The sequence below is a fragment of the Podarcis erhardii genome (assembly GCF_964252035.2).
Source record: "Podarcis erhardii genome assembly, chromosome: 14".
NCBI classification, from domain to species: domain Eukaryota; kingdom Metazoa; phylum Chordata; class Lepidosauria; order Squamata; family Lacertidae; genus Podarcis; species Podarcis erhardii.
Genome location: NC_138503.1, coordinates 14,489,533 through 14,504,578, shown reverse-complemented (window position 1 = coordinate 14,504,578; position 15,046 = coordinate 14,489,533). Strand labels below are relative to the sequence as shown.

The 15,046-nt window shown below is 42.3% G+C and overlaps 1 protein-coding gene across 1 annotated transcript in view; it reads left to right on the top strand.

The window, feature by feature from the left end:
- LOC309328647 (NAD(P) transhydrogenase, mitochondrial-like) overlaps positions 1 to 15,046 on the top strand; it is a 77,842-nt gene that overhangs the window by 30,506 nt on the left and 32,290 nt on the right. The window contains exons 8-13 of the mRNA XM_081838811.1: positions 1,193 to 1,326; positions 5,143 to 5,334; positions 6,116 to 6,269; positions 8,270 to 8,431; positions 10,064 to 10,174; positions 11,708 to 11,853. Of these exons, the coding sequence (XP_081694937.1) occupies positions 1,193 to 1,326; positions 5,143 to 5,334; positions 6,116 to 6,269; positions 8,270 to 8,431; positions 10,064 to 10,174; positions 11,708 to 11,853 (899 nt within the window). The remainder of the gene's footprint in view (positions 1 to 1,192; positions 1,327 to 5,142; positions 5,335 to 6,115; positions 6,270 to 8,269; positions 8,432 to 10,063; positions 10,175 to 11,707; positions 11,854 to 15,046) is intronic.

Genomic DNA, 15,046 nt, shown 5'->3' with positions numbered 1-15,046 from the left:
TCCCAGTTGTCAATGTTTATACTACTTTTTTTTTTTTTTAGATTTGCCTTGAGAGTCTTTAAAGACAATTAACATTCATTCAAACATAATTAACAGGAAACTAAAATATTATTCTAAACTTTTTTAAAAACAACAACAACACTACAGAGGAGGTCAACTGCAGAATGCACGTTCAGCAGAGCAAAGCTAACAAAAAAAAATCTTAAACATTTCAAAAGAAAGCATTACTAAGTTGAAGTCAAGTATAAAAGGCACATTTGAAACAGCATAGCTAGCAAGAGAATAAAATGTTCTCATAAGCATAGAATATATCTGCCGCTGTAGCTGCAAATCCTGCTGATGGTGGTTCATGGCAGGGGCTGTGGAAGCTCATGTTCAGTGAGCTGGTTCTGCACAAAAATATAACCAGGGGAGCCTCTGTCCTCTTCAGCAGCCTCAGCTTTTGTAGCTGGAGTCAATCAGGGCCCTGCCCTCCCAGGCCAGGTAGGAAAAGGCCTGCAAGGCAGGAGCAGGTCTTCCAGGACTGACAGCCAACTTAGATGAGCAGAAGCACTTTCCAGGCAAAGCCATCATTGGATACAACCATTGTATCTCATGCAAGGACAGGTATCAACTCAGGGAGATGGGTTACAGTTTCTGGTCTATGGGACCAGGAAAAGCTCAGACTACAAGAACTACATATACAGTGGTACCTCAGGTTACATACGCTTCAGGTTACATATGCTTCAGGTTACAGACTCCACTAAACCAGAAATATTACCTCAGGTTAAGAACTTTCCTTCAGGAAGAGAAGAGAAATCGTGCTCCGACGGTGTGGCGGCAGCAGGAGGCCCCATTAGCTAAAGTGGTGCTTCAGGTTAAGAACAGTTTCAGGTTAAGAACAGACCTCCAGAACGAATTAAGTTCTTAACCCAAGGTACCACTGTAAATCCTCTTTTCATGCATGTGTGAGACTGTTAAGGGTCGAGACAGGAGGGTTATATGAGTTGTGACCTGGAAACCAAGTGCACTAACTCCACCCCTATAAAATGCAGGAACAGGCAGAAATGGTATCAAACCAAACCATTCCATTATTGCTTTATTGTATGTGCTTTTGTTGGCACCTGCTCAGGCTTTTTAAAAAATGCTATGCGCTATATTAAAACTGATGAGAATTCCCATATTTCGTTTCTTTTCTTGCTAATTGCAACAGGGAAAAAAGCTCCTACCCTGATTACTAAGAATATGGTGGAGTCCATGAAGGATGGCTCCGTGATTGTCGATCTTGCAGCTGAGGCTGGTGGCAATGTGGAAACCACCCAACCTGGAGAGCTTCACATTCACAAGGTTTGTAGACGGTCTGTTTGGAACACTTTGTCCCCCTCTTGATTAATGAAATGCCTTGGTTTGTTACATGTGGATCCTGTCCTTCTTCCAAAGTTTCCACAGCATTGTACCTTGGGTTCTCAGGTGGCCCCACATCCAGATACAAGCTAAGACCAGATCTTCTTGACCATATCAGATACTTTCTGGGTTCCTGCTCCTTCAAGAATATAGCTAGGGAGAACTAGAATTGTACTACTGATCTTCGAAGGCAAAATTTCCCCCTCCTTCCCATTGAAACTATTTTGGTCATATTGATCCACCTAGCACAGTACAGTTTCTTTCAACTGCCAGCCGCTCTCCAAGATCAGAAGGCAGCTGAGATCCTTTTAACTGGAGGTGACAGGGATTCATCCTGGCACCTTTGACATGAAAATCAGGTGATGTACCACTGAACCACAGGCCCTTGCCCATTGCTTAAGTCATGCTTGCATTTTATGATGGGATGGGGAACCTGGGGCCCTCCCAATGTTGTTGGACTCCAACTTCCATCATCCTTGAACCTCTTCTTTTTTGGTGATCATTCGTAGCCAAGTAAGATTGTCTTCCATGAACACTGTCTTAACAGTGAGTCCGTAAGTGACTGTGGAGGCCAATTCTGGATCCACATGACCTTCCATGGTGGGGACATAGGTTTCCAGGCAGGAGTTGATCACGGTAAGGGTTTGCCAAGCGTGCCTTCCTCTTAGCACATTTCTCCCTTTTGTCCTGAGTTTGAGTCTCTTCAAAGCCCATGACACCTTTGGAAAAGGCTGTTCTTCAATTGGAGCGTTTGCAGGCCAGTGTTTCCCAGTTATCGCTGTTTATACTACATTTTTAAAGATTTGCCTTGAGAGAGTCTTTGACCCTCTTTTGTTGACCAACAGCATTACACTTTCCATTTTGAAGTTCGGAATAGAGTAGTTGCTTTGGAAGACAATAGTCATGACCATGCTGTCTGGGGCTTATGGGGGCTCCACCCCTATGGCATATGACTTTCTTCTTTCACTTTCCATTCCATCACATTTTGAATATTATAAGGGCATCTTCTCTCTTTTTGTTCTGAAAAAATTGCATCCTATACCATTGTCTATTAGAGTAAGGCTGAATGGCTTTTCTTATACTGTAGAGTCTCCAAAAACTGGGTGGAGAAGTGGTGGAGTGGGTTTTTGTTTTTGCAAGTGTGTGTGTGTGTGTGTGTGCACTGGCGGAGGAAGAGGAGTGTGGGGGAAGCGCACTGCCCCCAGCAGCGCGATCCCAGTGGGGTTCCATCACGGCTGCCCCCCCCCCCACGCTGGGCACCCCACCCCCACAGGTGGCACGCCATGCCCCTAGGATGTGCGCCCCGCCCCCAGGACACACGCCCTGCCCCTTTGGGTTGCGCGCCCTGCCCCTTTAGGTGGCGCCCCTGGGACGTGCGCCAGCCCCGCCCCCGCCTGCTCTCCGCCTCCTGGTGCCAGAGCATGAAGCTCCGCCACTGTGTGTTTGTGTGTAAATAAAATAAATATATTCTCTCCATCCTCCATCCTAGGAAAGGCAGTGGTTTTCTAGTGATTTCTTACTTACCTCTTCCCAGAGCTTTTACCAGTGTTGTGTAGAGCCACTAGCAGCACTAGCAATGGAACATAGAGTCCATTGTTGGTTCCAAAGCCCTGTAATATTTGCCATGGTGAAGAATGGAATGAGTGACTTAAGTGCAGCAAAAGGCTTCAGTGGTGTGTCTAGGGATGAGGGTGGGGGAATTTGATTCAGTTTAAAAGTGAACTTACCTAATTTGCCCCTTTCAAAACAGTGTGCAAACTAAAACACAACCAACCTTTGAAATTCACATTTTTCTTATTTTTTCAGTGCAATTCTCCAGCCAAACAGTGTATACAAAAAATGCATGTGCTTGGATAAGTTGTGCATAAAAATGCATGAAAATAACATGCAGAATATATTATAGAGTAAGGAAAATTCCTCTTCAGAAATATTAGACAAAATTGCATAAAACGTGTGTTTTAAAAGAAATGTGCACCAAAATGCTGATGGATTTTAATGAGGACTCCCTTTTTTAAAAGTGGTGTTGTATCCAACTAAGTCCCACTCAGAGCAGACCCACTGAAGAAGTAGGTCCGAGTCAGTCATGTCCATTAATTTAAATAGGTCTACTCTGAGTAGGACTAGCATTGGAAACAACCTATCCATGAGAGTGCATTGCTCTTGTGATTGGAATTTTGAGGTCTTAGATATATGGTAATGTTCATAAGTGTACCAACCAAGCATGTACATAGATCAGCACAGGAAGACCAAGCTCGAACCATTTTGATTCCTAAACTGAGCAAATGTTTTCTCTGCAAGGTCAAAGTGTCATTTTCTCTTTCCTCACATATCCTGTCTTAAGGGCATATTTAAGATATGAATAGGGTGTGAGCCTGTGACCTGACCCAGGAACTAAGTATTTATCATTACAAAAGACTGGCCAGGCTTCCCAGGCAATCCAGTCAAGTAACCTGCCAGACAGGAGATAAACAACATTCAAATTTCTGTTTAGACCACCTTTTCTGTGATGTAGGTATGATGTATCTGGGGGGTGGTTTTATGTTACACCCCTTCTGTGATGTATGTATGATGTTTCTGGGGGTGGTCTTGATCTACAGGGTGGGAATTTCAAAAGTCTTTATAAGGCCTTGCGCGCCATTGTTCTGGGTTCCTCCTCCTCTCTTGCGTGTGAGGGGAGCACCCTGTTGCAACAGATCAATAAAGATCAAGCTTACTAGCTGCTTTGCTTCTCAATATTCTCTGGTTGGCCTCTGTTATCTTCTCCTACCAATAGGGAACCTATGTAAGGACTCTATATGGGCTCTTGGATACCCCATAAGGGAAAAGGGCAATTTTTGTTTACAACACTCTTCAGAGGACCACATATTCACAGTGACCCATAATTAATAGGCATACATTCCCTACTTCCATGTTTGGCTGCCAATCCAAACCAGGCAGGCAGAACCATAAAGGACTAAAGAATACCAATCAATATCCAGATTTTCAAACCAAACAAGGCATTTCACAGGTGGGGGATTTGCAGCACAAGTATGTACCCAGCCCAGCCTACAATGTATGTAATTTATTTCACAGTACCGTACCCAACATAACTGGTGTTTTGCTAGTGAATAAAAGGCTCTGAACTCACAATGCACTTAAATTCAAAACTTGTACACTCCTTAAAAAACCTAGAATCAGATTGTTCAGGTTTTCTTTTTCATTTCTTTTCCTTTTTAAACAATGGCAAGGCGATAGTTATGATATTTTCTCACTAAATGTATTTGCTTACAAATTTCTCAGGACTAATTGGAGTGCAATTAATCTGCAAAGTACATCTTGTAACCATGATAGCATCCCGCGACTAAGAGGTGTTTTCAAACCTTTAAAATGCATTTTGCTTCTTCATTCTTGAAATAAGCACCATATGACTCTATAGCTCATTCCCCGAATGGCCTCCCAGCTTGTTCAGTCATTGGCTCCCGGTCAAAAGTAAAGCCTTTCCTTTCCCCCTAAGCATCAACACAAGCCGTTCGTTTTAAAAAGGAGAAACCACTTAACTTGTAAAATGAAGTGTCAGAAAATCCACAGACATGTGCAAGGTTTGATTTAAACCATTCAAGAAGGCATTTGGGCATATAAGTGGTAGATAAATAAATAAATTTGCTGTTGGTTCTGAAAGGTGCACCAGGTCTGGGCAAACTGCATGAGGAAAGTTTCGAGACAATGCATGAGAAACACTTTTTGAAAAATAATAATGTTTGTTTATTTCGTTTCTCCCAGGGCGTGGTACATATTGGTTACACAGACCTGCCAAGTCGCATGGCTACTCAGGCCAGTAGCCTTTATTCAAACAACATCTTGAAGTTATTAAAAGCTATTTCTCCCGACAAAGAATACTTTTACTTTGAGCCAAAGGATGATTTTGATTATGGGACTATTGATCATGTAATTAGAGGGACTATGGTAATGAAGGTGAGATTCTGCCTGCCCTCCACCTTCCCAAAATACTTCAATTAACAGTTTAACAAATGCATGCAGAAACCCAGTGAAACCCAGACTCTTAAGGAATAAAGGGGGAGTATCCAAATGCATTTAATGGAACACAAGATAAAGATAATTTAAGAGTTGTCACTGCTGATTCTTTGCTTGAGGCATGAGTCTGGCTTTGCACCTGCAAGAGCAGCCAATATTGAACCCTCCAAGTGTGGTTGGGCTACAGCCCCCATCAGACCCAGCCTGCAGCACCAGTGGTCTAGGATGATGGGAGTTGTAGTTCAAAAACATCTGTAGGGCACCACTTTGGGACGCAGGTGCTGCTGTGGTCTAAACCACTGAGCCTCTTGGGCTTGCCGATCGGAAGGTTGGTGGTTCAAATCCCCGCGATGGAGTGAGCTCCCGTTGCTCTGTCCCAGCTCCTGCCAACTTAGCAGTTTGAAAGCACACCAATGCAAGTAGATAAATAGGTACCACTGTGGTGGGAAGATAAATGGCATTTCCGTGCGCTCTGGATTCCGTCACGGTGTCCCATTGTACCAGAAGCGGTTTAGTCCTGCTGGCCACATAACCCGGAAAGCTGTCTGTGGACAAACGCCAGCTCCCTCGGCCTGAAAGCGAGATGAGCGCCGCAACCCCATAGTCGCCTTTGACTGGACTTAACCGTCCAGGGGTCCTTTACCTTTACATTACCTGTGCAACAGAGATTCCACCTGTTATCTTATGACTGTATCCTAATGAAAATCTTTCCCTGCTACAGGAAGGGAAAAAAATATTTCCTGCACCTTTGCCCAAAACCGTACCACCTGCTGCCCCAGCTAAGCAAAAAACTGTCCTGGAGCTAGAAGCAGAAAAACAAGCTTCCATCTCGCCATTTAGAAAGACCATGACATCAGCAGGAGTTTATACGACAGGTATTTCATCTTTAAAAAATTGCAAAGCCACATTCCCTACACAAGTTGGGGAAAGTAGCTTTGCACCTGCCTTTTCTACCAACTGTGGGTACAGCTGTAACATCAGAAACTGGATATAACATTTGCACTGGATTTGCACCTGTAGGCCCAAAGCAGAGGGCAATTTCCCAGATTTTATGTGATTTTAATGTGTGCCAGCTTCACCATTAAGCCGAGTGTAGCTGCCGGCTTCAGGCAGCTGACTTTGGTTGGCATGCAGCGGCAGCAAATTATTCATTGATTTATTATTATCATTAGTTGTTTTAGTGCCAGGGAGGGGAAGAGGGGATTGGGTAGTATGTACCTTGACTGTGGGGTGCCATTTGCTGTCCCCCCTCCCCAACAAGGCAGCAATATTTCTTGGTCTGGTCCTCCTGATAGCAACTTACACATGTAGTGCCTATGTAAAAGTTGCACAGGGCAGGCACCTTAATCCCAGAGTGCATTTACTAAACAGCTGGGGTGGACAGCAGTGCGGAGTTTTGCTGCCATATATATAGGAGGGATGCGGGTGGTGCTGTGGGTTAAACCACAGAGCCTAGGACTTGCTGATCAGAAGGTCGGCAGTTCGAATCCCCGCGACGGGGTGAGCTCCCGTTGCTCGGTCCCTGCTCCTGCCAACCTAGCAGTTAGAAAGCACGTCCAAGTGCAAGTAGATAAATAAGTAACGCTCCGGCGGGAAGGTAAACGGCGTTTCCGTGCGCTGCTCTGGTTCGCCAGAAGCGGCTTAGTCATGCTGGTCACATGACCCAGAAGCTGTACGCCGGCTCCCTCGGCCAATAAAGCGAGATGAGCGCCACAACCCCAGAGTCGGCCATGACTGGACCTAATGGTCAGGGGTCCCTTTACCTTTTTATGGGGATGGGTGTGGGGACTAAAGTTTTCCTCGGACAGGGATTTGTCAGGCTGTATATGCAGCTCTGTACGTTTTCCAGTTTCCTCCATGGGGAGGAAAAATCCCACACATTGATGAGCATAGAAAAGTAATATGTTAAGGAGACGAGTTCTTGGTTCTTCCTGAGACATGCAGGGACTATTTTAATGGTCAGCATTCAGATGTGCGACTCACTGCTTGCTGTGGTTACAGGCCCCGAAAAGCTTTACCATTTTGTCATAAGTTGCCGTATTTTTTGCTCTACAAGACTCAACTTTTTCCCTCCTAAAAAGTAAGGGGAAATGTGTGTACGTCTTATGGAGCGAATGCAGGCTGTGCAGCTATCCCAGAAGCCAGAACAGCAAGAGGGATTGCTGCTTTCATTGTGCAGCGATCCCTCTTGCTGTTCTGGCTTCTGAGATTAAGATTTTTTTTTTTCTTGTTTTCCTCCTCCAAAAAAACTAGGTGCATCTTGTGGTCTTGTGTGTCTTATAGAGCGAAAAATATGATACACAATCCCAGTGCTTCTTTGCCCTGAATAACCAGACTATTCACTTAGCATTGGAAAACAGACAATTGGCTGGTTGGCTAGGTCAGGTTTCCACCATCAGCAAAGGATAAAACAGACAGAGAAGGTCAACACAGTTTCTCTCATCAGGTAATGCTGAAGAGCCTGTGTGGTCTGCTGCATATTTTAACCATTTTCAGATGCTCTTACGAAGCGAGAAAAGAAGTCAATGGAGAAATTAGTGCCGTTTTTTCATTTCGCTCTTCTGGGTGCTCTATCATTTGACGATTCGTTCAGACAAAATACTTAGCATCTCAGAATATGGCATTTCCGTTCCTGGATGCCAAAGTGTTCTGGAACAGGCAACTTGGCGAAGTGAACTCTATCCCAGGCAGGTTCCCTTTTCTGGCAAAAGCAGAGAATGCAAGATATGCCTATAAAACCCTCTCTCAGAAAGCTGCTCCTGCTCCCGTTCTTATTGTTGTCAAGGTCAAAATGCCAATGAGTATGGGTGTGGGCTGATGATCTGGGTTCATTTGAAAGAAAAATGCATTTTTGATTTGATGCCTTTCTGTTTAGGCCTAACAACGGTTTTAGGGCTGGGCCTCATTTCTCCTAATGCTGCTTTTACGCAAATGGTTACCACCTTTGGGCTTGCTGGAATCGTTGGCTACCATACTGTTTGGGGTGTGACGCCTGCTCTTCACTCACCCCTCATGTCAGTAACTAATGCAATTTCTGGTAAGTCTTGACTCTTGTACACTTTGCTTTGTTTCGTGTGGTGATCACCAAAGAGCAGGCTTACTTGTAAGAAAATTCAGAATGAATGTGCTTATTCAGATTTGAGGAATGGCCGTCCCAAAATAAGTGGCAGCCATGGTGGACTGGCTTCCATATTTTCTCTCGTTGTTGGGAAATTACTTAATACAATAGCAAAGATACCCAAAGACTGCTCATTAGTTGAAGTTATCAAATGCAGCCATCATTTGGGGAAACCCAACTAGGTAGGTGGGGTATAAATAATGTATTATTATTATTTATTATCTGAGAACACTGTAATGTAGGATTTCATCAGAAGCTGTAGGACTTGATTGTTCGTGCATTATGTCAATCCAACTGGCCAAGTGTGGCTTAATCTTTCTGTGGAAAGCCAGCAATGTCCATCAGGTGAAGTACACATGTTCTAAATGCTCTTTGAAAACAGTTCTTGCTTGCTCTGCATAACAGCACATACTGAAGACCATTTTTTCTCCCATTCTGCCTCAAGATCTGCAACTGAGGCCCTACTCGTGAGTGTGATAGGGCCTTCTCTGCAGTAGCACCCCATCTCTGGAATGACCTTCCACACCTTGGGAATGACCTTCCACACCACAGTGCACCTAGCACTGACATTGCTCACATTTGTCATCATGCATCTCTTTGCTCAGGCCATTGGGAAAGGAATGAGAACCGTAAAAAGCCACTCAGCTTGCTGCTAGCTGATTGGGTGTATTTTAATCACGTTTTATGATGTTTGGCACGGTTTTTGTTTTACAGGTTTGTTGTTTAATTGCTGTATTCCAACCTGGGTCCAGTTGGTAAAGGGCGAGTTAGAAATACAATCCATCCATCCATACCAACCACAGGGTTCTTTGACATTGCTGAGGGACAGTTTTATATAGCCAGCAAGTTTTCCCTGGACTGTGTTATTTCAGTCTGCAGAGTGAAAGGTTTGAATGCCCTTTTCCAAATGAAGAAGAACAAGACTCCCTTCACAGAGAAAACTAGCACATCAGAAAGATTCGTGTGAACCATTCTTCCAGCTAGTTTTCTAGCAGGAAGTTTTTTCACATCTGTGGTCAAGTATTCAAATATATCATCCCCCACCTGCAGACTTATGGCAAGCGGTCATGGAAAAATGCTGCCATTTGATATTAGTCTTGTCTTTTTACCTTGACATAGCAATCTCCTTATGGTCCACAAACTGAACTTGGCCTGGAAGCCAATGCAGGTGCTGTTGAAGCTGATCCTACTTTGGGATAGTAACTTTACAATCTTTGCCGTTTTATTTCTCTGTAAGAAGCCAGCCCTTGATAAACAATTTCTGATAATTAACAATGGGCAGTATGGATTTAGCAATTTTTGTAGCTTGACAAACTCTGACGTCCTTGCAGAGTCAGTAGAAGCTTCTGTCCCTGCCCTTGAGGTGGTTTTTCTTTTTAGTCTGCTTGCTCAGAAGAGGAGCAGAATGATGTTGACATTTTGAATAATCTCCATATTCAACCACAACAGGAAACATCTGCTGTATAATTCAAAGATTTTGAAAAAAAGTTTACTAATTACACATTCCTTAGTTATGTTATAAAGTCTAAACCTGTTCTGTTTTTCCTTTAGGACTTACTGCTGTTGGCGGTTTGGTGCTGATGGGGGGCTCATATTTTCCTTCCAGCGTACCACAGACATTAGCTTTACTGGCTGCGTTTGTTTCATCTGTGAATATTGCAGGTACAAATTTACTAATGTAAATAATATATATTTTTTATTTTTTTTATACCCCGCCCATCTGGCTGGGTGTCCCCAGCCACTCTGGATGGCTCCCAACAGAATATTAAAAACATCAAACATTAAAAAGCTTCCCTAACCAAGGCTGCCTTCAGATGTCTTCTAAAAGTCAGATAGTTGTTTATTTCCTTGACATCTGATGGGATGGCATTCCACAGGGCAGACGCCACCACCGAGAAGGCCCTCTGCCTGGTTCCCTGTAACATCTCTTCTCACAGTGAGGGAACCACCAGAAGGCCCTCGGCGCTGGATCTCAGTGTCCGGGCTCAATGATGGGGATGGAAACGCTCCTTCAGGTATACTGGGCCGAAGCCATATAGGGCTTTAAAGGTCAGCACCAACCCTTTGAATTGTGCTCGGAAATATACTGGGAGTCAATGTAGGTCTTTCAGAACCGGTGTTTTGTGGTCTCGGTGGCCACTCCCAGTCACCAGTCTAGCTGCCGCATTCTGGATCAGTTGTAGTTTCCAGGTCACCTTCAAAGGTAGCCCAACGTAGAGTGCATGCCAGTAGTCCAAGCAGGAGATAACTCAGTCACCATCCCAGGGCAGGTGGAATGTACTTTGGGGGATTCTCCTGGCTCCCTGTGTAGCTGGCTGGAGTTCCCACCAGCTCCTGCTCTTTAAATTGGCCAATGAGAGGCCTGCTCTGTAGGGTGTGCTTCACTGGCTGAAAGGACATTGGCTGCCAATGAGGCATAATAAGCAGAATCACCTTCCGCCCTCAGTGCAGTTGGCGGAAGAGCACTACCTACTTATTTAACAGCTCTCAGGACTGCCCCAATTTTTTTTCTGCTTGAAGCAAAGCAGAAAAAATTACCCACACAAAAAGCTGCAGAACACCCAGTTATTTTGGCACCTGAGGCAGAGGATCCCACAAGCACCTGCCCCCCTCCTTGGCAGTAAAAATGTAATAATAATAAGTTGAATGGCTTAAAATTTGATGGAGTCTTAGTCTTTAATCTGGGTAACTTTATCACAGCTAGAGATGGAGGAGAAATCCAGTTTGTATTTCAACATGATGCTACCCACTTTCTGAAACTATCAGAACTGAAACTCAGCCAGCCTTCAAAATTTGCCCTTGCCCGAATTTTGCAATTTTGAATTTTGAATTTTGGTTCTTCAGCCAAGTAAGATGTAGGAAAATGTGCACACTAGGGTAAAGTGTGCATCCAAATGCATATATTAATGAAAATTTCATACAAGAATGCACTATATTGTGAAAAACTGCTTTGCAAAAGTGAGTATATTAGAAAAAAATTCATACAAACGTATGTATATTAGGAGAAATTTACACTAAGATGCTAATGAATTTTCATGAGAGCTTTTTTTTTTTTTTTTAATGAAAGCAGTTGTGGAAATGTAGTGAATTGAATTTAAGCCTGGAAAATTGAGAAACAGAGAAAAAGGATATATAGGGCTCTAACTGTTTCTTCATTTTCATTCTAAAAATCCATGTTCCTTTTTTCCCCAACAGGTGGCTTCTTAATTACCCAGCGAATGCTGGATATGTTTAAACGGCCAACAGATCCACCAGAATATAATTATCTTTATCTCCTCCCTGGAGGGGTGTTTGTTGGAGGATATGGTGCATCTCTTCTCAGTGGACACAGCATTGAGCAGGTCAGAAATCATTTCTAATTTTTACCATACATTTGCGTAGATTGTCTTAGCAGAGATGGTAAGCAAGCAAAATCAGTGCTTATGAGCTACTCTTAAGCAAAGCCAGATCTAGATTAAGGGAATAAGAAGCATGCACTACGTATTGTAGCATAAATATACCATAAAGTCATCAAAAAAATTAACTAGAATTAAAGTAATAAATGCATTGAAATCAAAGGGGAAATCTTCACACACAAATCATTCACTACAGTCATTTTTTCAAACAGATGTTTTCTGGTTTTGACAGGAATGAAATCTACGATGTCTTACCTCTAAGGGGCTCAGGGTGGCATTAATAGTAATAGTAAAAACAACAACAACAACAACAGCAACAACAACAACAACAACAACAACAACAACAACATAAACATATAACACCGGTCCTGAAAGGCCTACATTGGCTCCCAGTATGTTTCTGAGCACAATTCAAAGTGTTGGTGCTGACCTTGAAAGCTCTAAATGGCTTCAGCCCAATTTCGATGGGAAACCCAGCCAGATGGGCAGGATAGAAATAATAAATTATTACTATATTATTATTATACCTGAAGGAGCGTCTCCACCCCCATTGTTCAGCCTGGACACCGAGGTCCAGCTCCCAGGGCCTTCTGGTGGTTCCCTCCCTGCGAGAAGTGAGGTTACAGGGAACCAGGTAGAGGGTCTTCTCAGTAGTGGCACCCACCCTGTGGAACACCCTCCCATCAGATGTCAAGAAAATAAACAACTCTCTGACATTTAGAAGACATCTGAAGGCAGCCCTGTTTAGGAAATATTTTAATGTTTGATTCTATTTTTAATATTCTGTTGGGAGCCGCCCAGAGTGGCTGGGGAAACCCAGCCAGATGGGTGGGGTATTAATAATAGTAATAATAATTTATTATTTATACCCCGCCCAGCTGACTGGGTTTTCCCAGCCAGATGGGCGGCTCCCAACAGAATATTAAAAACACGATAAAACATCAAAAATTAAAAACTACTGAGAAAGCCCTCTGCCTATTTCCTTGACGTCTGATGGGAAGGTGTTTCATAGGGCAGGTGCCACCACCAAGAAGGCCCTCTGCCTGGTTTTTCCTCTCCCTTGTACAAATTTACTGTAATGTATGATGGTGGTCCTTGTTTTTGGTTCTGCTTTGGCTTCTGTTTGTCTTTTGTAAGTTTTAGCGATTTTAAATTTGGAGGTTTAAGTATATTATGTTGATATGAAACTGTCGTGTGACGGGCCAATGGCCGTAATAAAGATCAATCCAATCCAATCATCTCCCTTGTCTTTACAATGTGGTTTGCCATTTCCCAGAGGAACAAGAACAGAAAAAAATAAACATGGTGTCAGTTTTCAGCCTGCCTTTTCATTTACTTCAAACAAGAATGGGGGGAAATGGGATGATATGTTTTATTTTTTGGACTGCCTTACGTTCAAAACGAAGCAGGTGAGCAAAATCATATTTGAAAAGAAAACTGACAAATGCTCTGGAACATTGGTCACACAACAGGTATAAAACATTGGCTTTTTTTACCAACAGCTGTATAGGGGGAATCCATTATTTGATATTGCTTAAGAAAATACCTATACCTGTTGCTTAGATTATGTAGGGTGGTCCATTGTTCTTTCCATCAAATAAAAGACAAAACAGAGCTGTTCAATAAACAGTCCATTCTTTTATTAAATCTCCAGAAGTGTCTACTGAGCCAAAGCTTAATTGTAGACTAGAACAGATGTTGGCAAATTATTTTCAAGATTCAGAGCAGCGAATTGGCATGCAGCCCCTTCTAAAAGTGCATTGTACCGTGCAACAAATACTGGGGGAAAGTGTTCATAATTGCATCTACACTTTACACTAATCTTCTACTGCCAAATTTATATACAGTGGTACCTCAGGTTACAGACGCTTCAGGTTACAGACTCTGCTAACCCAGAAATAATACCTCTGGTAAAGAACTTTGCTTCAGGATAAGAACAGAAATCGCACGGTGGCGGCGCAGCAACAGCAGGAGGCCCCATTAGTTAAAGTGGTGCTTCAGGTTAAGAACAGTTTCAGGTTAAGAACGGACATCCAAAACAAATTAAGTTCTTAACCCAAGGTACCACTGTATATCCTATGGATTATCTTACTTCATATGTATCCTGCTCTTCCTCTAAAGAGGTCAGTGCAGAATCTGTAGCAGATTTAAAGATGTTTTGAAAACAAATACTAGGAAAGATCAATGGAATAGAAATAGAAATATTGTTTGATCCTATTTGAATGTCAGATGTCAAGGAGATAAAGAACTATTCAACTTTTAGAAGACACCTGAAGGCAGCCCTGTATAAGGAATTTTTTAACGTGTGAAGTTTTATCGTGTTTTTCTAATATTCTGTTGGGCGCTGTCCAGAGTGGCTGGGGAAACCCAGCCAGATAAGTGGGGTACAAATTATTATTATTATTATTATTATTATTATTATTATTATTATTACTACTACTACTACTACTACTACTACTACTACTACTTCCAGAAAAATGAGAACAGGAGAACTTTGCTAGAACAGGCCAAAAGACCACATGGTCCACCATACTCGTCTCATAAAAAGGAAAAACAGTTAATATATATTTTTAATGACAGCAGCAAAGGTACTCATGACCTGGCATTGGAAAACAGAGGAATTTACCAACAGTAAGAGACTGGGAGTCAAAATGTTGGACTTAAACGCAATCTGCAAGATTAAGTTAAATCTGCAAAATTAACCAAATTGGAGAGAATAGAATAAGAGCAGATTTTAACTGCATTAAATTAATGAATAATTCTATTCAACATATTATTAAACTACAAGTACAGTTGGTTACAAAAGTAAGTTAGCATTGGACAGTATAAAGATATCAGAGGTGTCGTGTTTTGTATTTTGGCCCATTTATTTCATACAGTTTGTATAGTTTGATCAAAAATTTAAAAATCAAATCTTGATCGCTATATACCAAAAGATAAAACATTTACATTATTCCTGTTGTAGAATCATAGAATTGAAAAGGGTCAACCCACTGAATTGCAAAAATCACAGTTTATAGTTATCATTATTATTCTTAGACTTCTTAGATGCTTGTTACCCAAAGGTCTCAAAGCAACTTACAGCATATTTGAAAACATAAGCATAAATACATTATAACTTTTTTAAAATATACATCGG